Source organism: Danio rerio, chromosome 15 (assembly GCF_049306965.1).
Source record: "Danio rerio strain Tuebingen ecotype United States chromosome 15, GRCz12tu, whole genome shotgun sequence".
In the NCBI taxonomy this organism is placed as follows: Eukaryota; Metazoa; Chordata; class Actinopteri; order Cypriniformes; family Danionidae; genus Danio; species Danio rerio.
The window spans coordinates 38,553,856-38,579,040 of NC_133190.1; the positions used below are offsets into that span (position 1 = coordinate 38,553,856).

A 25,185-nucleotide genomic window follows, 5' to 3' on the forward strand; every position below is an offset into this window, starting at 1 on the left:
TACAAGTTTATGCATCATGATGTTGTTATTTTGTTAATTAGTTGCACTTTTGACTTTGGTACTGTCCAATTTAATGTGTATACACAAATACTTTCAAATTGTATTGCATACTATAGGTTTGCATATATTAATATCAAAAATAAAAATTTATTTAAAAGACAGATCTGAGAGGGGTGTACCTATTTATACTGGACAATATATATATATATATATATATATATATATATATATATATATATATATATATATATATATATATATATATATATATATATATATATATATATATATATATATATGTATATATATATATATATATTTATATATATATATATATATATATATATATATATATATATATATATATATATATATATATATATATATATATATATATATATATATATAGTGTATATTTTTATCTCAGCATGAATAATCCAAACCATCCAAACTGATCTCTTTATTTTTTGTTTTCTATTGGATTCAAGTCAGGTGATTGGCTGGGCCATTTTACAGCTTGATTTTCTTTCCCTGAAAGCATTAGCAAGTTTCCTTGGCTGTGTTTTGGATGATGGTCTTGCTTAAATGTCCACTCTGGTTTCATCTTCCTCATCCTAGTGATGTAGATGTTGGACTGGAGCAGCTAATATTTGTTTACAATAACAAGGGACAGAGAGCTACAGAAGAACTACTAAGAAATTTCAGCTGCTGTTTGGGCTTTCCCTGCCTTTCTACTTCTCCCTTTCTTCATGTGTTCAATAGTTTTTCCCAGCACCATTTCAATTTATTACACATAACTTCATTTGTAAGCTAATTAGATTTGTTTTCTTTTCATATATGGATTTCTTTAGCTGTTACCAACATCTGGGGTAAATTGCAAGTCAACAGCACCTTTAGTTTTCTGAGAAAAATGGTGATGTGTTGGATACTTATTTCCCCCACTATGTGTGTGTGTGTTGTAAAAATGTATGAATGTAAAATGTATTTATAAATTATTAAATTGTATGAATTTTTACAATTGCAATTAATGAAATGAAATTAAAGTCTTTTGGAGCGCAACATTTTAACCAATAAAAAATAAGTACAGTAAAAGATGATACTGACAGGGCTTGAAATGTAACATTTCGATGGAGAAATAAAACTGGTTTTGTATATTATGTGATATACATTGTACAATTCCTTTCATAAAACCATATTGTCATATAAATTTAATAAGCACAGAACTCAAGTGACTCGATGGTAACCCTTCAAAATAACACTTTGGTTTAACCTAAAGGTTAGACAGATTAAACGAAATTAATTAAAAATATTACTGTACTGTAGAATAAGGCAGCACGGTGGCTCAGTGGTTAGCACTGTTGCCTCACAGCAAGAAGATCGCTGGTTCGAGTCTCAGCTGAACCAGTTGGCATTTTTGTGCAGAGTTTGCATGTTCTCCCTGTGTTCGCGTAGGTTTCCTCCGGGTCCCCAACAGTCCAAAGACATGCAATATAGGTGAATTCAATAAATTTAATTGGTCGTAGTGTATGTGTGTGTGTGAATAAGTATGTATGGGTGTTTCTAAGTACTGGTTTGCCACTGGAAGGGTATCCGCTACATAAAACATATGCTGGAATAGTTGTCGGTTCATTCCGCTGTGGCGACCCCTGATAAATGAGGGATTAAGCCGAAGGAAAATGAATGAATAAATGAATGAGTGAATGAATGTACTTTAGAATGTACTTCTTAAAGTAATAAAGCAACAGAGTGCTTCAAATGCAATTGTGTTAGTTGTAAAACTGTAAAAAGTAATTGTACTGTAATGAATAAAATTGAAAACAAAACGATGTAACAGAGAATCTGGGAGAAACAGAAAATCTAACAAATTTGAATCTACCTGGGTTGTCTCACATCCCACGCCATTGACCCCGTACACACACACAGACAGGGTAAGGGGATCTTTTGTTTGCTGCTGGTCGTCTCTGAGCTCCCGCTGAAGGAATGTCTGTGTGAACTCCATTGATGAGGTACAACTCATGTCATTCTTTCCCTCTCCACATTCTGAAAGACTTTCCATATGTCGAGGCCTCTAGAGTCCAGTCTACATGCTGTAATTCCAGACTCTCCTGTTTAGTACCTGACTCTATGGAAATAAAAGGCAGGACAATAAAGCACAACAAGAGGACAGACATACAGGTAAAAAAAAAAAAAACATAGCACTAAAAACAGATGCTAATGACTCAATTCAACCGTCCAGCCACACTAGAACACACACAATGCTAATTCAGAGATAGATCTGTCCATTATAATACTCAGACAAATTAAACATGCGCCATTGTTTACAAGTTTATGGTTAGTTTCACCCTTCACTTGTTTAAAAAAAGAAGATATTTTTATAAATATATGATAAATAAATGTTTGAAACAAGTGAAGGGTGAGTAAATTTTTTTTTTGGGTGAACTATCCCAACATTTTAGATTCTGTTCAACATTTTAGATTTTTAGAGTAAACATTCGGCCACTAGAAATAATAAGGTTTGTAACTTTATCTGTACCTGAATATTCATTCTTTTTTTTTTTCTTTTCGGCTTAGTACCTTTATTAATCATGAGTCCCACAGCGTGATGAACCGCCAACTTATCCAGCACGTTTTTACGCAGCGGATGCCCTTCCAGCTGCAACCCATCACTGGGAAACATCCATTCACACTCATACACTGTGGACAATTTATCTTACCCAATCCACATACAGCGCATGTCTTTGAGCTTGTGGGGGAAAACCCAAACGAAAGCGGGGAGAACATGCAAACTCCACACAGAAATGCCACCTGACCCACCCGAGGCTTGAACCAGCGATCTTCTTGCTGTGAGACGAAAGCACTACCTACTGCGCCACCGCGTCATGCTGTACCTGAATACTGTTCAGAAAATCTATCATTCATGTTTATCTTTGCTATACTGGACTTATCCATGCCGGATATTTTGTAATATATTTATTCATTTTCCTTCGGCTCAGTCCCTTTATTCATCAGGGGTCGCCACAGGGTAATGAACCACCAACTTATCCAGCATGCACAGCGGATAGCCTCGCAGATGCAACCCAGTACTGGGAAAGGTTTGGAACACCTTGAGGATAAATAATGAGTAGGTTACATAATCATTTTAGGTGAACTATCCCTTTATTTTTATTGAATTATCTCTATATATTGTGACACTGTCACTTTATCATAATTATCATGTTTACAAGCCTTTTTGCAATATACACTGTTTTATATCTGCACAACTCTGGTTTGCACTCATTGCCATATGCCCTTACTGTACATTGTATTGTTTACAAATTTTTATTCTTTATGTATATTTCTAGACTACATTTTATGTATATTTTAGATTACATTTTATGTATAATTGTATTTATTGTAAATTATTTCTAAAAACTCTTTAATTTTATAGGCACCTACAGGGTCTGAGAGTAACTTAGTTTTGATTCTGTCCTGTACATGTGATTGAATTGACAATAAAGCTGACTTTGACTTTCATAATGACTAGAATTATTTTACAGAAGGATTACTATCAAACACTCGACTTTAGTTGCGAAGTGAATTGATTAAATGCACAGTTTATAAGTGACATTTCGACGTTTAGTTAGCATTTACTACACATAGCCGTGATTCCGTAATTAAGAAGCTAATTTAAGCAAACTGGATTGAAATTAAGCTGGTTTTATATTTGCACATTCAGACTTAATAATACAATTTCACAAAAGTATTTTTTTTTTGCAAATTCCAAATAGTGAAATCATATGATCAAAGTACAACTATATTCATAGTCAAATAAATAGTGCTAACGTTAAATAAGTCATAACGTTACTTCCATGTGATTTAAGGTTAAATATTTCCAGTATCATGGCTCCCTGCATGTTTCAAGTTGTCAATGAACGAACCTGCGAATATAAAACCAACTTTAACTCAGTGTAAACTGGCTGCTGTATTCACAGAAGTAACCTCACACAGAACTTGACGCCATTATCGTCCGAATAAACAAATTTTGGCTGCGTGTAGTAATGTTAAATAGCCTAACACCAAGTCCTCCATTTGAAAGCACACGCTGGAGATAAGTTAACCGTTACAATGGCAGCCCTAATAACTTACAACACAATCTAATATACAATACTTTTGCTCGTATAATTATATCTCCACAAACTTTTACATCTTAATCTCGAAGTATTATAAAACAATTATGTAACATACCTGAATCATACCTGAATATTCATCGAAAATGACCCTTATCGTGATAAAATATGCATATCTGAATCGCAGGGAGGCGCGATAAATAAAATGTTATACATAAATAATGTGCCAAGTATTCTCCAAGTTGTGCATACGTTAGATTGGTTTAACATTCACCTTACTCGATTGGTTACCCAAAATTGCTCAATCAAATGTGGCCTTACTATCTTTATACCCGCCTCCCAAGTAGGTGCTCTTCTGCTACTGGCTAAAGCAGCCCTGGCTAAAAGTGTACCTACCTAAAGCTAAACCATAAATACCAATGCTGGATATTAGAAAATGTCTGATGAGGTGTTCAGTCATTCAAATGGTTTTAAAATCAAAATGTTTGCATTTGTGAGATCTATTCACCTTACTTCGCGTATGAGCGGCCGCAGCCATTTCAATCTTTTTGGCTCGAGACTTCCGGTCTCATTCACTTCCATTCATTTTTTACACGGTGAAACAGCTCGTTTTGCTGCTTGTTGTTGCAAACTGATATTTTATTATTATATTATTTTTTTCTTGTTTGTCATGCAATCACTTGTTTGTAGAGCAAGTAGTTTGACCGTTTTCTGCAGTTTCATTTCTCTCATAAGCATAAGCAACTGAATCGGAAGTTCTAAAACAACCACAAAAACGAGCGACTTCCGCATTGAAGGTCAATAGTATCAATTAATTTGATATGACCATAAAATAGCATTTCTCTAGGAAAATATTACATATATATATATATATATATATATATATATATATATATATATATATATATATATATATATATATATATATATATATATATATATATGGAATATATATATATTCGTTACTTTTGAAGTAGTGCATTACAATATTGAGTCCCCCACCCCCAATTAATACTGTATTTAAAAAAACACATAAAAAATAATATTTTAGGATAATATCTGGGAAGCAACCGCCTCGCAGCAAGGTTGCTAGTTCGAGGCTCGGCTGACTCAGTTGGCATTTCAGTGTGGAGATTGCATGTTCTCCCTGGGTTTCCGCCAGGTCCTCCGGTTTCCCCCACAGTCCGAAGACATGCGCTATAGGTGAATTGGATTAGCTAAATTGTCTGTAGTGCATATGTGTAAATGTGTGTGTATGGATGTTTACCAGTGATGGGTTGCAGCTGGAAAAGCATCCAATGCTTAAAACATATGCTGGAAGTTGGTGGTTCATTCTTCTGTGGCGACCGCTGATTAATGAAGAGACTAATAAGCCAAAAATAAAATGAATGAATTATCTAAGAACTTCCTGACCCCAGAACTATACATGCCGTATATACAAATTATTTAAGTTTAAAGCAATGTGTTTGCTAGATTTGTACTATTTGTCTTGAGCATAGACCGTAAAATTGTCTTGAGTAAAACCCCTGTTTGTTGAGACAATCCCCTTTTTCTCTTCTTCAATGTGTTCAAAATAACTAGCACATTCTCTCATTGACTGCATGATTCATTGTGACTACTTTAATTTTAATTCAGCAATTTATTTTTCTAAAGCTAATTAATTATTTAAAAAAAAAAGTCTAATATTACTTATTTTTTATGGTGATGTTACTTTACTCGTTACTTAGAAAAGTAATGTCATTACTTAACTCGCATTACTTGTAATGTATTACCCCCAACACCGATCACCAGTAATATCATTACTGTAATACTCAACAGTTTTATTACAAATACCATGTTTAAACTGCACTGTAAAGCTCAACAGTCAACTTTATCAAATGAAATGAGTGTAGTCAACTCAAAATCTACTGAAAGCTAATTCTACTCATTTGAAAAGAGTTTTGAACTCAGTGTTGAAGGTAATGAGTTAATTAAATACCTCATTACTTGAACGGGGCAAGTTGACAGTACTTATATAGATTATTTTTTTAACTCACAGGGTTTGTAGCAATCGGTTTCCTCAAACAGTTTGAGTTGCCTTAACTTATTGGCTTTTACAGTACTCAGTTATTTTGAGTTCTCTTCATTTTTTGGGTTTTAAAGTGCTCAAAATGCTTTGTTTACTCAAATGGATTAAGTTCACAGTACTCATTAGTTTTTGAACTTAAACCATTTGAGGAAACCGATTTCAACAAACTATTTGAGTTACCTTAACTATTGGGTTTTACAGTGTGTGGTTAGATTTGCAAAACCATAGTTCATTTGTGGTTACCAGTGGCAAGGGAACCACATATTAACCATGGCATTTCTAGTAGAACTGTAGTTGCATAAGGGATATGCCAATTAGGACCCCTAATTCTAATTCTACATACTTTTCTACCACTTTCTCTTGTCTGTTCATGTGACATTCAGCTAAGTCTAGTCTCTTGTGTTGTTGTGAGCGTTAAACAAAGCTAATAAAAGAACACAGGAAACGAGAAGTTCAGAAAAGATAAGCGCTTCTACTTTATTACACGTCAAGGATCCAGAAGACACCATTCTTCTAAAATAGGGGTGGCGAGGAAGCCCTCTCCTTACTGCTGCTCATTTCATTCATTCATTAAAACAGACATATTTGTTTACATGTGCATACATCCACTCATCTGTACATACACTCATATTGTTTACACGTTTCCATTCATTCATTCGTTCGAGACAACCAGTCAGTCTGCTTGCATTGAGCACCACGCAGTCCAATATCCACCAATCACGGGTTTTCTTTTGTACAATACATTATTTACAAATGAGGTGTTGCAGGAGTGATGCCCCACACCCTGTATCACTGCAGGGTGCTAAATCCACAACTGCGACCTATCATATGACAGAGCAGCCTATCAGGTTACTGGAGCACCGCTGTGTCAGCCAATCAGAGCTCGGAGAAACTGTAACAGCTTCCCAAAAGCGATTCCATTTGAGAGGGGACGTCCCTGATGTGCAGGTTTTCATTAATAAGCATTTTTGTATCTAAAAATAATTAAGGAAACGTACCATTCTCTCCGAAATATTGGATTATACATCGATTTTCTGCTATAAAGGAAAATACTCCCCACAAAAACTTTAAAAAGAGTTGACACATTTCAAAAATACGTGTCGATAATCTAAAGGCAAAACAAAAAGGATAATGAAACACCAACCGTGAAATGTTAAATACTCTTAAAAGAGAACCAAGAACAACATTTCTATATATTCAATAATTTACAGATTGTTCATTGTTTGTTTCATTTCAGCAGCAAACATGACAGACATTGTACACCTGTTGCTGGGACCGTACCATCATCGCCACAGCAAGAGTTCTTTTAAGCAAAAAATAAACCGTATGAAATCAAAGTAACATCCGTGAGGAAATTAAACAGCCTAAATAAAGGTTGAGAACACCTTTGACTGGCTTCCAAGGCTTAACAGCAGAAAAAAACGAACTGCTGCCTGCGAAAATCCGCTTGCTTTCAGATGTTCTTTTATCATATGTAACTATGCAAGCTTTTGTTCGGTTTGACCAACTATTGGTGATACACTGTGATCAAAAAAAGTAGTTCAGTTATGGGAATTCCTAACGCAATCTCAAGGCAATTTGTAACTTTTTGATTTAGTGGCTAATTCGTATGAATTCATATGATCTAATTCGTACAACTTAGTATGATTTGCTCATCACCCAGTGACAGCTGGGTTTAGGGGCAGGGTTGGGCGCCACGCCTTTTTTTTTAAATCGTACATTTTCGTACATCTCAACTCGTACGAATTAGCCATTAAACTGACAAAATGTAAAATAATTACATTTCCTCGTGAGATCAGGTTGGAATTACACATCAATAATTGTAGTTGCTTGAGCTTTATTTTTAGCCCAACCAGAGCTATAAGGCCTCTTATGCGCTTGAAAAGTTAGCACAATAATAATAATCGTTCAAAAAAAATAGTCCTCCTCTCATCCACAAAATCTCAACTCTGTTGATAGTTGCCAAGTTGGATTATGATGAACAATTCAATCTGTTGTAAGCACGACTGTGAGAAATGGTTGTGTTAATTTTAGATGGAGTTCAATGATGAAGCCGACATATATATTATATGTATACACTTAATCTACATATTAGGCATGGGACGATAACCGGTTTCAAGATCAAGTCAAGGTTTTAAAATCACTAAAAAATTTTTATACCGTTCCTAAGGTGATGTAAGGGTTTTTTATTTGTGTTGTAAAGAATTCTGTGTTGATGAAACTAATGAAGACAGCAGAAGTCTATGATCTATTTAAATTTAGTAATTAAATACCTCATTACTTCAGCTTCAATGGAGTAAGTTGACAGAACTCATATAGATTAGTTTTTCAACTCAAATGGTTTGTAGCAATCCTCAAACTCAAAATCCTCAAACGGTTTGAGTTGCCTTAACTTACTGGGTATTACAGTACTCATTTGGTTTAAGTTCTCTTCATTTATTGGGTTTTACTGTGCTCAAATTGCAAAAAATTAAGTTTTTGAACTTAAATAGTTTGAGTTAATTTTAATATATTTTTTTATTTTAACACTTAATATACATGTTAGGCATGGGACGATAACCGGTTTCAAGGTCAAGTCAAGGTTTTAAAATCACTAAAATTTTGTTATACCATTTTTAAGATAAATGTAAGGGTTTTTTTTTTATTTGTGTTGTAGAGAAATCTGTGTTATTGAATCTAATTAAGACAGCAGAAGTCTATGATTTATTTAAACTATTTGGCCTGACATGTTAACTCTTCCAAAATATTATAAAGATTTCCTAAAATAAAAATACAACATGTTTAATGGGAGAAAACATGGTTGTTTATACCCAGACATTTAAAAAGACCATATTTTAAAGCAGTAATCACAATACTGTGAAACCATGACACTTTTATCCAAGGTGATTATACTGTCAGAAACTTATACAGGCCCATCCCTAGGTTTTTATGGAAATTCAAATCAATTAGAGATTTATGGAAAATATCTAATTGCGGTTTTCTTAAAAGATATTGCGATTTAATTTTGTAGTTAAGCTTCAGCTCAATATTTTATATCGTAGCTTCTTACTGCTAAACTGCAGTGGGTGTTAGTTAAAAAAGGAACTGGAAATATATTAACCTACTCCAACTTTTATTCAAATTTGTTTATAAATATTGAGAAATTAAACACTCAGTTTTCTCTAGAGCTAACAGTTGAGTTTTGGCGTTAGTTATCTCCTTTGTGATGTTTTTTCACATGGTATAACAGCTGCAAACAACTCTAAAATTGTACTTTGCTGTTGATAGCTACTAGCTTGACTGTCATTAGCAATACTTTTAGTTGACATTTTAGCAGGACGCTCATATAGCCGCCCGTGGTGTTTTTTTTTTTTTTCCAGTGTTGGTTGTTGTACTTCCTCATGCTGTAGCAACCATTCTATGACAGCTCTTACAAATGACCTGTTTTTGTTCGGTGTCTGTGACTTTGAAACCAAAATATGCCCATATTATTATCGGCATGTTGTTTTTCTTTTGATATGAATTTGTCTATTAATGCCGATTAGCTAATCGCAATGTTTCATACTGCGATGGTGATTCGAATTCGATTAAATCACACAGCCCTACCCCACGCCTAATACATATATACTAATTCTTGTAATTTAGTAAGCTTAAATGAAAATTTCAGGGGGAAAAAAAGTGGAAATGTTTGGTTTGGAAGTCAGTATACACTCTTTTAGAGATCTATTACAATTATATGGCAGATTTTGCATTAAAATATAAACGTTTAATAATAGAATAAAGAAAATTCTTTACAAATGATTAAATTAATTATTAAAAGTCAATTTAAATGTGTAGTACCAAAATGTGGATCTCTAATTATGAAAAACATAATTAAAATAAAATTAGAAAATTAAAAAGCGAAAGTTAAAAATAAAAAAAATAAAAATGTAATAGTACCAAAATGTTGTGTTCATGAACTGATACTTAAATAAAAACATTTAAATAAAACAATAATATTAGCTAAAAAAAAAATAAAAATGGTCTGAGGCCCTCTGAGAGTCCGTATAAACTCCACTCCTGCTTATTATTACAATTTAGCGGGATGTAACATGACCAAGCATAAAAAAAAATAATAGTTTGACAGACATCACAGTGTGTGTTTGGCAGCATGAGGTCAGTAACGGCTCACAGTGCTGAAACACAGTGTGTATGTTTGTATGTATGTATGTATGTATGTATGTGTGTGTGTGTGTGTGTGTGTGTGTGTGTGTGCGTGTGTGTATATGTGTGTAAACTCTTTCATAAAGTCCTGAGGTCAAGTCTAGGTGTTTGAGGTCATTCGTACTGGGTGCAGAAACTGAGTTGTAAGTGTAATCTGGCAGTACTGAAAAAAACCGTTACAATCGACAAAAACCCGACACAATATGGCTGCTTCATTGAGCATCCCTGTACCAAAAACATCTGTCGTACGTTGGGTACTTAAAGGAAAAAAAAAGTACCATCATATACATAAATATTAATGCACCATTGTTTGAAAGACTATTGCCATCATACTGCCCTGTACCTGTGCATTTTACCATAGTAGAAATGGATTTGTACCGAGTCTGTAACAGTAATATCTGAGTAGGTGAAGAACACAGTGAAAGTCCAGCTGAGGGAGATTTATGGTTGGTGAAATCCAGCATTTTGTGAGGTCCGGATATGTGATGTTTTGAGGTCTGTTTTGTCCATATGGTTTTGGTAGCGTCCTGCAAAAATGAGGTTAGTGAGTTTATCGAGGTCCAGTTTTCTGAGGTCCGGCTTGCAGTGAATTGGGGAGGAGATTTTGAGCGTTGATTCTTGAAGCAGCGGCGGATTTTTACTCTTCATTCTGGTGGAAAATAAAGGAGAAAGTTGGGTTAGTTGAGTCATGGTCATGTCAAATCAAACGATTTAAAATTTGCACAGTTTACACACAAACATACACTTAATTACTTAACATTCTTCGTTAACATTTTAATTGGCACATAATATATCTGTACATACAATACTACATGTATATACATGTACATACATTTTGTCAATTTGTATATTTTTATTCTCAATTTTCTTTTTTTTGTCCTGCCACTGTCATTCTGTTGCACTGTGGGAAATTCTGTTGCGAAAACAATTTTGCCATATTTGTAAACATGCCTGTTAAAGCTCTTTCTGATACTTGTATTATAAGGTATCAAATAGTATATCATATCACGTATTGTATAATATCATATAGCATGTATTGTATCATATCATATCATGTATAGTACTTTATATCATATGTATCATCGTATCACATCATATATCAAATACGATATAGTATCGTATTATGTATTGTATCACAAATTGTGATAAATTAAATTAAATTGAAACTCTGTTAGTCCAGTCTTCAGAGTTGAAGTTCAGTTTGGTTAAGTGTGGTTTAAATTTCACAGCTGAAAGTCTAAACACTGCAGAGCAAATTCATCAATGCACAGCTCCACATGTCCCAAACCAAGCAAGCCAGTGGAGACATACCGTATCGTATAGTATCATATCGTATCATATATCAAATCATATCATGTATAGTCTCATATCATATAATATATCATATCTCATATCGTATCATATATTTCAAATCATAAATCATAACATATCATGTATCTCAGGGATCACCAAACTCGTTTCTGGAGTCCTGCAGATACTGGCTCTAACCCTAATCAAACACACCTGAACAAGCTAATCAAGGTCTTTCTAGGTATACTTGAAACAATCAGGCAGGTGTGCTGAGGAAAGATGAAGCTAAACCCTGCAGGGACACCCGGCCCTCCAGGACCGAGATTGGTGATCCCTGATGAATCTTATCATACATCATATGTATTGTATCATATCATATACACCAAATCTTATCATATATCATATCTCATATCGTATTGTATCATATATCAACTTATATTTCGTATCATACATTATATGTATTGAATCATATTGTATCATATCTCATTGTATCGTATCAAAACATATCATATGTATCTTATCATATGCATCTTATATTATATTGTATCAAATATCAAATCATATAGTATTATATCATGATATATCGTATCATATCATACATCATATGTATTGTATTATATTGTATCGTATAATATACATCGTATCATATCATATATTATATCCTATCATAAATCAAATCATATACCATTTCATTTATCAGACTGTAGCATATTGTATTGCATTGTATCATATTGGAACATTTTTATTTAATGCAATGTCAGCAACAAGGGTTATTTTCATGAATTCAGAACAAAAAAATACAATAAAAACCACAAACAAATAAACAAGCTAAATTAGACGCTTTTTACCATTAATATATGATATGAAATGTAAAAAACCTTAGCTCAACATCTCTTTACAAGAGTTTAGTTCATAAAAAAAAAACTGCAGTCATTAAAAGCAGGACAGTCTAATAAAATCTGTTTTACAGTAAGAGGAAAACTGCTGTACAAACACTAAATAGAGTCTTCACCTTTAAGCAAAAATCATGAGTCAGTCTTAAATGTCCAATATGTCAGGAACAGACATTTATTATGCCAAAAACAATGTTACAAATAAACACAATAAAAACCAGAAACAAACACAAGCTAAATTAGGCAACATTTTTACCATTCACACATGATACAAACATGAAAAAAAAAAGTTTCTGAATATCTCTTTAAGATTTGTTTAAAAAAAATGTAGTCATTAAAAGTAAGACAGTCCAATAAAATCTGTTTTACAGTAAATGAATGGGGAAAAAAGGGGGGGAAAAGGTCAAATTTTTGCGTTAATTTATTTAAAAAATAATTTGAAGTTTCAGGGTGTATTTTATATAATTTATAATACGTTCATATATTCCACTGATCTCACCAATTATTTAATATGTAATACAATGTAAAGGACTGAACTCTGAAGGAGGAATTTACCAGCCACAGACAAGACAAAACCTAAAGCACTATTTGGAGTAGAAACACGTTGTTAATCTGCTTTTTTTTTTTTTTTTTTTTTTTTTTTAGGAACACATTCGCTGCCTTGTACACGAAAACAAACAAATCCTCCCCTTTCTTCCTTGATTTGAAAACACCACTCTTTCTTGCATCATTCCTTCGGCCTGAGGAGTAACTGACCTTGCCAACGGTTGATAAACAAGCATCACCGTTTCCCTGGAAATGCTCAACACAGATTTGAACAGCCAGAGAGGAGCCAAAAGCTTTATGACATCATCGCTCGGCAGAGAGAGAGAGAGGGAGAGACGTGGTGCACACAATCTATTCTCTATCCGTTTCTCTCCTTTTACAACCATATGTGAGCCACATCCATTTTTTTGTATGGTTAATATATTGTTTTTTTTTTTTTTCTTGATCTTTTTAATAATCCTAATAGTCTAATAAATTTAAGCCTTGTGTACCGTTCAAATGTACTACCCGTTTGTTATGTTGTTGGCTGTTTTTGCCCCATTGACTTCCATTATAAATGACATTTTTTTAATTGCAAAGACATGACACCATATAATCATCCATTCTTAATTATTGGTGGTTTTCCCTGTTGGAAAGAGGTACAACTTTCCGACTTTTATATGGAGTTCTTTGGAGTAAAACAACAAATTGTAGTGTGTGCACAAATATCCTTACTATGCTGACTATGATCTGAGAATTGAGCTCTTTATTCTTTATTTTGTGAAACAACAATTTAAGTGTGCACAGGTCTCTCTCACACACTCATTTATGGTGTCTACACACACACACACACTCCATATGATCTTATAATTTTAAGCCAGAAGCTTTTTTTTGCACTGCAAGTGATGATCGAAAGTACAAATTGCAAGATGTTTCCCTTCCATAAATGCATTGAATATATTCAACAATACACTCCGGGCAACTTTACTACCCTTTCGTTGTGTTGGAGGCTGTTTTGCCCCTTTGACTTTCATTATAATGATATTTCTTGACAGGACATAATCATGGATTCATGATTGTTGGTGGTTTACATATGCACTATTTAAGCACTATTCTATTTCATTCATTGGTTTACATAAACTGCAATGCTACGGCAGTACTTGACAAGTCATGCCAATAAAGCTCATTTGAATTAGAAAGCTCGAAAGGTGGTACACACACAGTTCGTTCTTTTTCTTGTTCTCTCTTTTATCCGTTTATCCACAAGCGTATGTGAGCCTCATCCGAAAGTGGTGTTCCTGACTCCTGCCCTGCTCAATCACACACCTAATCCACTCAGACGCACACAAACAACTACAAGCTGTTTCTATTATATAACACTCTCACTGGCTGTGATTAAAAGATCAGAAGGCAGGCAGACAGCATTAGAGCGCACACCTGTGTTTACCAGCACTTCTGAAAAAATTGAAGACGCATTAAGATGTCATTTATTTAATAAAGCTCAAACGAATTGCAGTGAAGTCATTTCGAGCAAAATCTGATGAAAACAAAGTGTGTTTTGGGAGATACTGAGGTATTTTTCATGTTTAATACAGTAAATCTGCAAGCTTTTACATCACTAATGCTGTACTAATGTTCTAAATAAATAAAGAATAAAAAACTTTCTTAACTAGGATCAGATGGCGAGTTTTGTTGTTTGCTTTGTCATTGAAAGAATATGCAACATAACTTTATAATTACTTACAGATAATGAGAAAACTACTTTAGATTTTTCGAGATCACAAGAAAATTAAGTTGTTAAAATGAAAAAACAACTTTTGATATGTTGAGATAACGAGAAAATTAAGTCAAGATAAAGAGAAAACTACTTTTGATGTGTCGAGATTACGGGAAAATCAAATTGTGACGACAAATGACAAGAAAACTACTTTTTATAAGAAAATTAAGTTGATAACGAGAAAAATATTCTGTTGAGATTTAGAAAATAAGGTCGTTATAACGAGAAAGATTACGAAAAAAACTAAGTTGTGATAACAAGAAAACAACTTTGTGTTTGAAATATTGAAATATGTTGAAATTACAGGAAAATTAAGTTGTTGTAATAAAAAAAAACTTTTGATATGTTATGATCCAGAAAATTAGGTTGTGATTACAAGAAAACAACTTTTGATATTTCGAGAATGAGAAAATTAAGTTGCGATAACAAGAAAACTTTTGTTGAGATCACGAGAAAATTAAGTTCTGATAACAAGTAAACTTTTGTTGAGATCATGAAAAAATTAAGGTCTGATAAAGAGAAAACTTTTGTTGAGATCACAAGAAAATTTTATTGAGATAACGAGAACAACTTTTGATATGTCGAGATCAAGAAAATTAAGTTGTGATAACAAGAACTACTTTTGACATGTCGAAATCATGAGAAAATTGTGATAACCAGAAAACAACTATTGACATGTTAAAATTATAGGAAAATTAAGTTGTTATAACAAGAAATTTTTTGATATGTTATGATCGAGAAAATTAAGTTGTGATAACAAGAAAACAACTTGTGATATTTCGAGATCGAGAAAATTAAGTTGTGATAATGAGTAAACTTTTGTTGAGATCACAAGAAAATTTAATTGTAATAACGAGAAAAGAACTTTTGATTTGTCAAGATTACAAGAAATAAAAATTTTGATAATGAGAAAACAACTTTTGATATGTCAAGATCAAGAAAATTAAGTTCTAATAACCAGAAAACTTATTTTGAGATTACGAAAAAATTAAGTTGTGATGACAAGAAAACTTTTCATATGTTGAAATAACAGGAAAATTAAGTCGTTATAACAAAAAACCTTTGTTATGTTGAGATCGAGAAAATTAAGTTGTGATAACAGGAAAACTACTTTTGCTATGTCTAGATCATGAGAACATTAAGTCGTGAGAACGAAAAAAATACTTTTGCTATGTTAAGATCACAAGAAAATTAAGTTGTGACAACAAGAACTACTTTTGATTTGTCGAGATCATGAGAAAATTGTGACAACACACACACACACGCGCTAACAACAACATGAAGGCTTGACTACATGATGACAGAATTTTCTCATCTTTCCACAAAGTAAATAAGGTCAATTCTGACGCTTGTGCATGTTCATGTACATAACCACTGCCCTCTTTCCATCACCCCTGACATTATTGTAGTACAGCTCTGCCCTGGAATACAAAACCTCGCCTTGATCAGAGTGAGCTTATTTGTTTATTTAGACTGGTCTGATTTTGTTCCCAGACCTTTTACCTGAAGCTGTCGTAGCAGTCTTGATGTCATTCATGAAAGGGCACTGGCCATTAGAACATGAAACAACTGATTCGCTGTTTACACCGAAATAAACACGGATTCAATTCATCACTCGAGCTCTAAAATCAATCCTGCAATGTTTTTTCCATTACTTATAAAGTGCTTAGTGTTCACTTAGAAAGGCAAAACACTGCAGGTGATTTTTTGTTTCTTGGTGAAAACATTCTTTGTTTGAAAACCTTTGTAAAAGGCTTTGCTAAAAGGTCCCATGAAATTAAAATAAAGTTTTTGACATGTTAGCATTACTATTGTTGATTTTTAAGATATCTAAAAGCTAGTGTGCCCCAAAACAGTGACAAATCTCCTGTTTTTAAGATGTAAAACTGATATAAACATGTAAAGCTTGTAGTTTGTCACTTCCGCCTAAATTGATTAACGCTTTATTCACATCAACCCATACCAGTTTCTTATCACAGCATAACCAATCAAATGCTCTTTAGTATCTTACAAGCTTGCCTTACCTATACTAAACAATCTACAAGCATAGATATATTCAATAAAGAAAATAATGCTAATTAAATAAACAGTCAAAATGTATTCGGGCATACAGTAATTGAATAATCGAATGTAAAATAATACTGCATAGTCTTTGTTTTATAAACAATTGCATAAAATTATTCGTAATTAAATTAATTTACATAATGAATTAAAGTTACAATTGGTACATTGGTACAACCCGCACACATTCACAGGCCTCAAAAAACACTTCAATCAATCAATTGTATTTCAGACTTAACATTGCATATACTAGCGATATGACTATTGCAAATGAATGATCATATTGCAATATCGATGCTGAAATGACATATTGTGCAGCCCTAATTCAAAACATACAGACCCAAATTTTAAAAGTGCCACAAGAAACTGTATTTTGAATGCTTCCTTTGCATTCAATTTGGAAAAGAAATCTGTTTAAAAAAACAAAAAAAGCCCAAAACCTCAAAAATTGGCAGCTGTGTCTCCTCAACCGTATAGATGACACATGAGTTGAGGAGAAGTAGGCCTCAGTTGAGTATGGAGCTCATGGTTAAGATCAGGGCCCCAGATGAATTCTACGGGAAGGAGCAGGCCTGGGTTCAGAGCTGAAGAGGCAGCGGCTGAGACAAACCTCAGCTATAAATACAGCGCTGTGCAGCAGTGGAGCAGAGAGCCGCGGGTCTAATAGCGCAGCGCTGAGAACATGAAAGCCCCCTCACATCTCACCAGCAACCCCGACGTCAAGCGCTTTTATAGTGCGGCCATTTTTAGGGCCTCTTTCCTCTTTACTTAGAAAACCAGAGAGATGGAGAAAATTGCAGAGGTTGAAATTATAAGCTGCCGGACTGTGCAAACGCGTACCGTGGGAAAAAAAAAAAAAAGTAGAGGGAGTGCCACTTAAAAAAAAAAAAATGCCACTCCCGGAAGTCACTGCATCCCGGAATGAGGGGGAGGAGCTGCTGGTGGCATTCTGCAATCCCTGAATTCAGCTGTTTGAGGATTTATGAAAGCAGCACAATATATCGTTTCAGCATTGAAACGGCAGTGTTTGAGTCTGCAATAGTTGCGCCGTAGCCTCAGCCATGTCAAATTGGGATTTTAACTAACCTGAAACCACAATTCCGAACACATTATTTGTTGAGTCATTGAACAGTCTCTAACTCTAATACAATAGTTTGAAAGACGTTTATTTGAATGTTTTTTAAAGGCCTATTAAAGATTTTTTTAGCTAATTTAGACCATTTGTTCACAAGAAAAGTTTGCGACTTAAAGATTGTTTTATGTTTTAATAATTTATAGAATGAATACACTACCTGACAAAAACCTTGTCGTCTATCCACGTTTTAGAAACAACAAGTAATAACTTGACTTTTGGTTGATCCTTTGATATCAAAAGTGGCTTATTTGAAAGGCAAAGTCTTCTAGATTACACTTATTTGGTTAAAATAAAATGATCATGCCTTGATTTTTATTGATTTAAAAATTAGAGTTATTAATTAATAGAGTAAGGTGACTTTGCTTAGACAAAAGTCTTGTCACTTAACAGAAATAATGTACAGTATAGAATATAGAGTCATTGTGCAGTGGAAAAAGAATTAATATTAAGTTCTTGCAGGACTCCCAGGGTTCATCAAGATTCTTTGGATTCATCTTCAAAGTCTCTTCCTTCATCTTACCCCAGACATGCTCAATAATGTTCATTCATGTCTGATGACTGGGCTGGTCAATCTTGGAGCAGCTTGACCTACTTTGCTTGCAGGAACTTTGATGTGGAGGCTGAAGTATGAGAAAGAGCGCTATCCTGCTGAAGAATTTGCCCTCTCCTGTGGTTTGTAAAGTAATGGGCAGCACAAATGTCTTGATGCCTCAGGCTGTTGATGTTGACATCCACTCTGCAGATCTCTGGCACACCCCCATACTAAATGTAACCCCAAATCATAACTTTTTCCTCACCAAACTTGACTGATTTCTCTGAGAATCTTGGGTCCGTGCGGGTTCCAATAGGTCTTTAGTAGTTGTGATAATTGAGATGCAGTTCAACAGATGATTCATTGGAAAAGATCGACTATTGTGCAGCCCTACATAATGAGTAAAACACATCCTTAGCTTTGTTCAGACTGCCAGCACAAGTCATCTGCATATCTGATTGAAATCTGACATGTATATGAGCAACAAATGATACATTATAGCATTTTACTGTGGTTTTTGTTTTGAATTGACACCAAATGTATTGCTCAGGTCCGAACCAGTTAAAATGAACCAAAATGTAGTCATGTGACAGCATGACATCCCTTAAGCCTGGTTTGTACTTCTGCGTTGAGTGATTGGCGTGACCCACAGTGCAGGTGTTGCGCAGCAATAACACTTTAGAAACGCTAACTATCAGTGAGGTTTATTTGTTCCTCTGTTTCGAGTTTCTTCGCTGGTGTTTTGTTTTTTCTGAACTCTAACTTAATGTACAAGTGGTTCAAACTTGCTCATTTTGAGGCAGGAACCATCAGACGTGCAATACGTTTAATCATAAGGTAAAGACAAAACAAAAGTTTCCACCTGGAGCTCATTAAGCCTAGTTCACACTACAGGATTTTAAACATCAGCAGATCGCTGTGCTGTTCACACATGACTTGACTTTGTGTCTTTTAATCTCTGAGGTGTTCACACTACGCAACACTCTGTGAATGATCCACAAGAGGGGGGTCACACACTACATGATCTGACAACAACTCATTCCCCATCAGCTCATTCAAGCTACCAAACCACAGCTAATGAAATTTTGAGGGAGGTGTCGTCAGAAAAAGCTGAACACTATTGGCTGCTTGTGTGCTGATTACATCACTGACAGCGTTTCAAGCTTTGGAGAAAGCATTTAAAAACATCGTCAAATAAGCTGATTTATCAGCGGATTAATCACTCATCTGCAAGGTTCCAGTGGATAGAGATACAGAGAGTTTTTAATTTTTGTAATTTTATAACTCTTTGAAATAAAACTAACATATTTATAACACCCTGCCGTTTTCTAACTATCAGTGTATTTCTTTCTGAAATTGTTATTTTTTTATTACAAAACAGTAAAGAACTGAGCATTTCTGCCTTAAATTACCATATTGGTTAAAATGACTGCATGCATGTCTGATACTTTACACTGTGACTTTAAATATGTCTGCATTTTCTTGCCTAGAAATTTCCTGCTAACATAAACAAAACTTTCTGATGGCAAAAACATCAATTTACTTCAGATATCTTTCAAAACAGCATATTCTGTGCCGCGAAATAGCTCCTGTTTGAAAGTGAAAATGAAAGCCAAGACCTTTAAGTGTTTTAGAATCTTAACTACATATTTATAGGCTGTATTACCAAAAAAAGATTATATTTTTAGGGCAATGGTGTCATTAAATATGATGCCAGACATTCAAAGCTTAATTTTAATATCTCACTAATAGCTTTGAATGTAAATATGTTGTGACAATATGGCGTTTTATATGAGAACGGTCAGAATGAGCAGTATGGTAATTCTAATAGTTACAGAATTCTAGTTCCACTGTTAATATAGCCTACTTTCATGTCTGTGTTAACACAGATCGAAGCAAGTGCGTTGATGCCCATTCTGACCAATCACAGATGTTTCTGCTGAGCTCCTGAACACACAGGCATTCAGCTCATGCTGATCTGCTCTCTCATTGGCTGCAGCTCGTCACTACATCTGACCACACGTGGGGTTGAGTCGGCCGACTGCTCTGGAATATTCAGCATGCTAAATGTTGGATTTCCGTCTGTGAGGTGTTGGCGATGCGTCAGCGAGCCTCGTTGATGCATTGTTCAGTAGTTCACACATAAAGAGTGGCGAGCGCCGAGCACCCGCAGATTTCTTCCCGATCACAGCCCGATCTGTCGGCGAGCTCGTTAACTTCCAAATCGGGCTCAAATCAGGCTTAAAATCCTCTAGTGTGAACTAGACATTAATGGGACTCCTCACTTGTAAACACTCGTATAGCAGGTCTCGGTTCCGCCCCCACATTAGTCAACGCTTCCAAGCTGACCAATCACAGAGCTTGCTCTACGCGTCGTTGTGACATGTAGTAAAATTTTTTGAGAGGTGCGCGTCAGCCACCGCAAAGGCTATGCGACCATGCGCAGGTTGCGTCAGAGCATATGCACTTGATGCAGAAGTATAAATCAGCCTTTACTGGCTAGATGTTTCATTAAACGCATTTCCTAAACTGCTTTTAGATTGGTTCAGAAATGATGTGTGCAAATATTTCAATGAAAGTCCCGAAAGTATGGAAGTCCTTAGAGGCTATGCGTTATATTATAATAACTGTATAATAGCTCCATCACGGGACTCAATACCTGTAAACTCATCTGGCTCATGGCTCTTAGCACTGCCCACACTTGTTACAGCCACCGAGCCAACCAATCACAGAGCTTTCAAAATGCAACATTACGACATGTGGTCACAATTTTTCAGAGGTGCGCATTAGCGTCAACTATGGCGAGGGTTAAGCGAAGGTTTATAAACTGGTAAATCTACACCAAATCTCACATCATCCAGCCAAACTGGCCAACTAAAACACATCTCACCCTCATCATCTAATTATAACTCAAGCTTTTTCATGACTGTGGGAATATAACCTGTGGGAATACACAGGCTCAATGACAGACTACGTAAATAGTTCTCAAATAAATAAACGAATAAACACTGATTGTAATACCAACAGCATGACTTCCCTACATGCCTCTTTAACTCTTCTCCATGCACAAACACATGACATGCATCACATGTGTGTTAAAATAAGCACACGTAACATTATCCAGCATTACGGGTGTACGGTAACGTCACACTCCATACAGTACAGTTATCTGCACACTCATACAGCGTCTGCAGAGGTGGGATTTGGAGCTTTACTCTGCAGAGAGCCTTATATGGTTGCGAGTGAGGGGTGGTGCTCAATCTACCATCAGCTCAATGAACTAACGTCATTCAGCCATATAACTCACACATACACACACACAGGCATGCTGTGCCAGGACCTGGGAGAGTGGGGACATTTTTAGCCCACTCAAACTTCCACACACACACACACACATCCACGCGCTGTGAGGGATATTGGTTACAGACGTGTGCGCTGTGATTTGGCATGACTGACGTCAGCACACAGGTCGTGTTCGCTGAGAGAGAACATTCAGCATTGATTGCCAACACACAAACACAGCTCTTGATGAATTCAATCCCAGACTTCTGAAGTGAGGCGCTCTCTTACTTAACACAATTACAGCACACTGACAAATTTACACTTATACAAGACACACAAGTTTACATAGGTCCACTAGGTGAGACAGATGTTGCAGGTGGATATTGGAAATGTAAGCTGTTGCACACTTTTGTTTGCTTTATATTTTTACATTTCTTATTGGTTTTCGAGTTGTTTATAATAGACTATTGGGTTTGTTTTTACTGTACAACATCTTTAATTAACTAACATGCAAATTTATAAAAAACTAAAATAAAAAATTTATCTAATCAAATATCTATTGCCCTTCAAAGCTCTTCTGTGTCAGGTCAGATAGACGTTTATCAAAGGTAATATGACGTTACATTGACTAGTAAAAGTGTGTACCATCATCAAACTCAAAAACTGCATTGATTTGATTGTTTTTTTCTTTGTGGTGTGCAAACGTGTTTGGTGCTTGATTACTATTGAACCTCTAAAGGTTTTGACAGTTTTTGTTACCTACGTCTTTGTATTATTGTGGTCTATGGAGGATGAGAGAGCTCCTGGATTACAACTAAAATATCTTAATTTGTGTTGGAACGACGCGCTAATAGGTAACAGAATTTTATAACGGGTGACATTGTAACATACAGGAATCAGAGATTGAAATTCAAGACCTTTTTAAGACTCTTTCCCTACAGTTTGGCTGTTTCGCAATTCCAAGAATGCAGAGAACGAACCTGCGTTCCCGTAGAGAGCACTCTTGCCAGGTTAACCCGAAAGATCGAGCTCAGGAGACCGTGAGAACACATACAACAGTTTATTGCTTTCAACTTATTATTATAAATATAAAATGCACAAAATCCTTACAAATATAATTTGCACAATACACAAAAAAATGGATTTTAGCAAATAAACAACCTTAATTTGTTTATGCCTCTATAAAGATTTTCTTGGGAATGTTTATTTGCACCCTCTCAATTAGAGAACCTCCTGAGATAAGTTATATCTCCAAAATTTTATAATAAACAGGTATAGAGAATTCTGCACTTCTAGCAAGTTTTACGCTCAAGTCTGCATCCACGCATCCTCAATATCAAGAACACATCCAGGAACTTCACATGTCCTCTGTTCTTGCGTTCTTGAGTTTCAGAACTGAACTTTGGCAGTTGATGATGACGTTACACGCGAACACAAGAATGCTGAGGAACGCATATTGCGAAACTGCCTTTAAGACCTCATCGTCAATTAAAGTTTCAAAAGTAACATTTGAACTTTGAAGGTTTTCGACATTTGAAAATGAAGTATATTTAATAAATATTCATTGTAAGAAACTAATCCTAAACTAAGGCTGTTTCTCAAGTTCAAAAACGCAGAGAATGGACTTGTGAAGGCCGTTCTTGACAGGTTACCTCAGAAAAAAAGAACTCGGGAGACCATGCGAACAGAGCAAGAAAGTTCCTCTGAGAAATGAGATGCATGCGCTCTTCCTATTGGTCACATGACCGTCATGAATTTTTAACAGGAATTTTTTTTTTTTTTTTTTTCCTCTTTTAAAAACATATAAAATGCATAAAAACCTTACAAACACATTCGGACCTTTCATGCTTTCTTGTGGTCTTGAGTTTTGTAACTGAACTTTGGCAGTTGATGATGACGTTACACAAGAACAAGAGGACACAAGATTGCTGAAGAACGCATATTGAGAAACAGCCTTCAAGACCTTGTCGCCACTTAAAGTTCCAACCGGTAACATTACTGACATTTTAACTTGCAGTATATTAACTAAATACTCATTGTAAAAAAAACTAATCCTAAACTAAAACATTGTTCATATACTGAATAAAAATGCTAATCCAGCAGGTGGCGCTTATAAATCAGCATGAATAACGTTGTTGACTTGGTTACTACATTAAACAAACAGGTGTGATGTCAAATCGACCAGGATTTTATGGATTTCCTAAACTACATAGCAACCCAATATTCAAGGGAATAAATTAAGGCAAACTTTAGCCTACTGACATAACAATAAATAGCTTGTGAAATAGCATTTAAGGGCCTTGAATCTCTCTAAATTGATTTATCAACTTTTAAGACCTCGTGGACCCCCTGTATAAATAAATAAATGTATTTTAAACTATTTATCTGTGCACATTTCAGTTCTGTATTTGTGTATGTAATAGAAATAAGCCCCTCCCTCTTCAACAGTGACATCTCTGGTCTTCAATGACATCATGATCTTTATTTTTTTAATTTTTTTTAAAGACTTGGTTGGTTACAAAGTCTCCATTTAAAGGTTAATAAAATTAGTCACGGCCCACATCTCTACACAAAACCATGACTAGGAACTTCCAGACTACCTCACAATTGAAGAACTTCACGCAGCCACATCAGAGGTTTCCACAAAACACATCGAACTAACACACCAACGCAGAATTCAGCTGCCGGTTGACTATTGGAGGAAAAAAAAAATCATTAAAATGAGGGAATAAGAGTTGAAAACATCCCGAAACAGAACAAGGGTTACATGTTGGTGTTTGTGACAAGCAAACACAATGGTGCGACCCGTTTTGGGGGCCAGAGAAAAACAAAGCGGCTGTATCAGCTCTGTGTGTGTGATGTGGAAGAGACAGCGTGTGCCAAATACCATTCCCTTTAGCAAAGGAAAAACTTCCATCTCCCACACACACACCAGATGTTTTGCCTACTTCAGCAAGTTGAGACACACTCACACACATTCGGGTTCCCCTCCCCTTGCTGCTGCACTCATCCTAGAAGCTGTAAACTGCGAGACTCAAAGCAGATTTTCCCTTGGCCCAAGATGGCCGTCGGCCACTGGGCACTTTTGATCCGACGCGATGTGAAAAGTGTCGCTGCTGTTTGTCGTCTCCTCACATCTCCAGGACGTGAGAAACAGCGGATCTTCAAAGAACTTATCAGAGGACGCTTTATTGAGATCCACTTCACACCACTCACAAAGGCTCTCCTATGTTCGGTCACACTTTCAACATTGTTACATTGACAACGTCTTTTAAAAGATATGACTTATGACCTTCACAGAAATATAAAGTTTTTTTGGGGGGCATGCTGGTCA

At 35.2% G+C, this 25,185-nt stretch overlaps 1 protein-coding gene and 1 long non-coding RNA gene across 5 annotated transcripts in view; both read right to left on the reverse strand.

Annotated features, from left to right (window-relative positions):
• LOC141377891 (uncharacterized) overlaps nucleotides 1–4,670 on the reverse strand; it is an 88,175-nt gene extending 83,505 nt beyond the window's left edge. The window contains exons 1-3 of one of the 4 annotated variants that reach the window (XR_012390996.1): nucleotides 4,334–4,670; nucleotides 3,943–4,049; nucleotides 1,877–2,122 (exon numbers count right to left, since the gene is read on the reverse strand). This is a non-coding gene — a long non-coding RNA (uncharacterized lncRNA). Of the gene's footprint in view, nucleotides 1–1,876; nucleotides 2,123–3,942; nucleotides 4,050–4,224 lie in introns of all 4 variants that reach the window. The other 3 variants (XR_012390998.1, XR_012390995.1, XR_012390997.1) reach the window with 3 other exon arrangements.
• A 1,956-nt stretch (nucleotides 4,671–6,626) lies between these two features.
• irs1 (insulin receptor substrate 1) overlaps nucleotides 6,627–25,185 on the reverse strand; it is a 41,560-nt gene continuing 23,001 nt past the window's right edge. Inside the window, exon 2 of the mRNA XM_682610.11 lies at nucleotides 6,627–11,005. Coding sequence (XP_687702.4) covers nucleotides 11,001–11,005 — 5 coding nt within the window. The 3' untranslated portion in view covers nucleotides 6,627–11,000. The remainder of the gene's footprint in view (nucleotides 11,006–25,185) is intronic.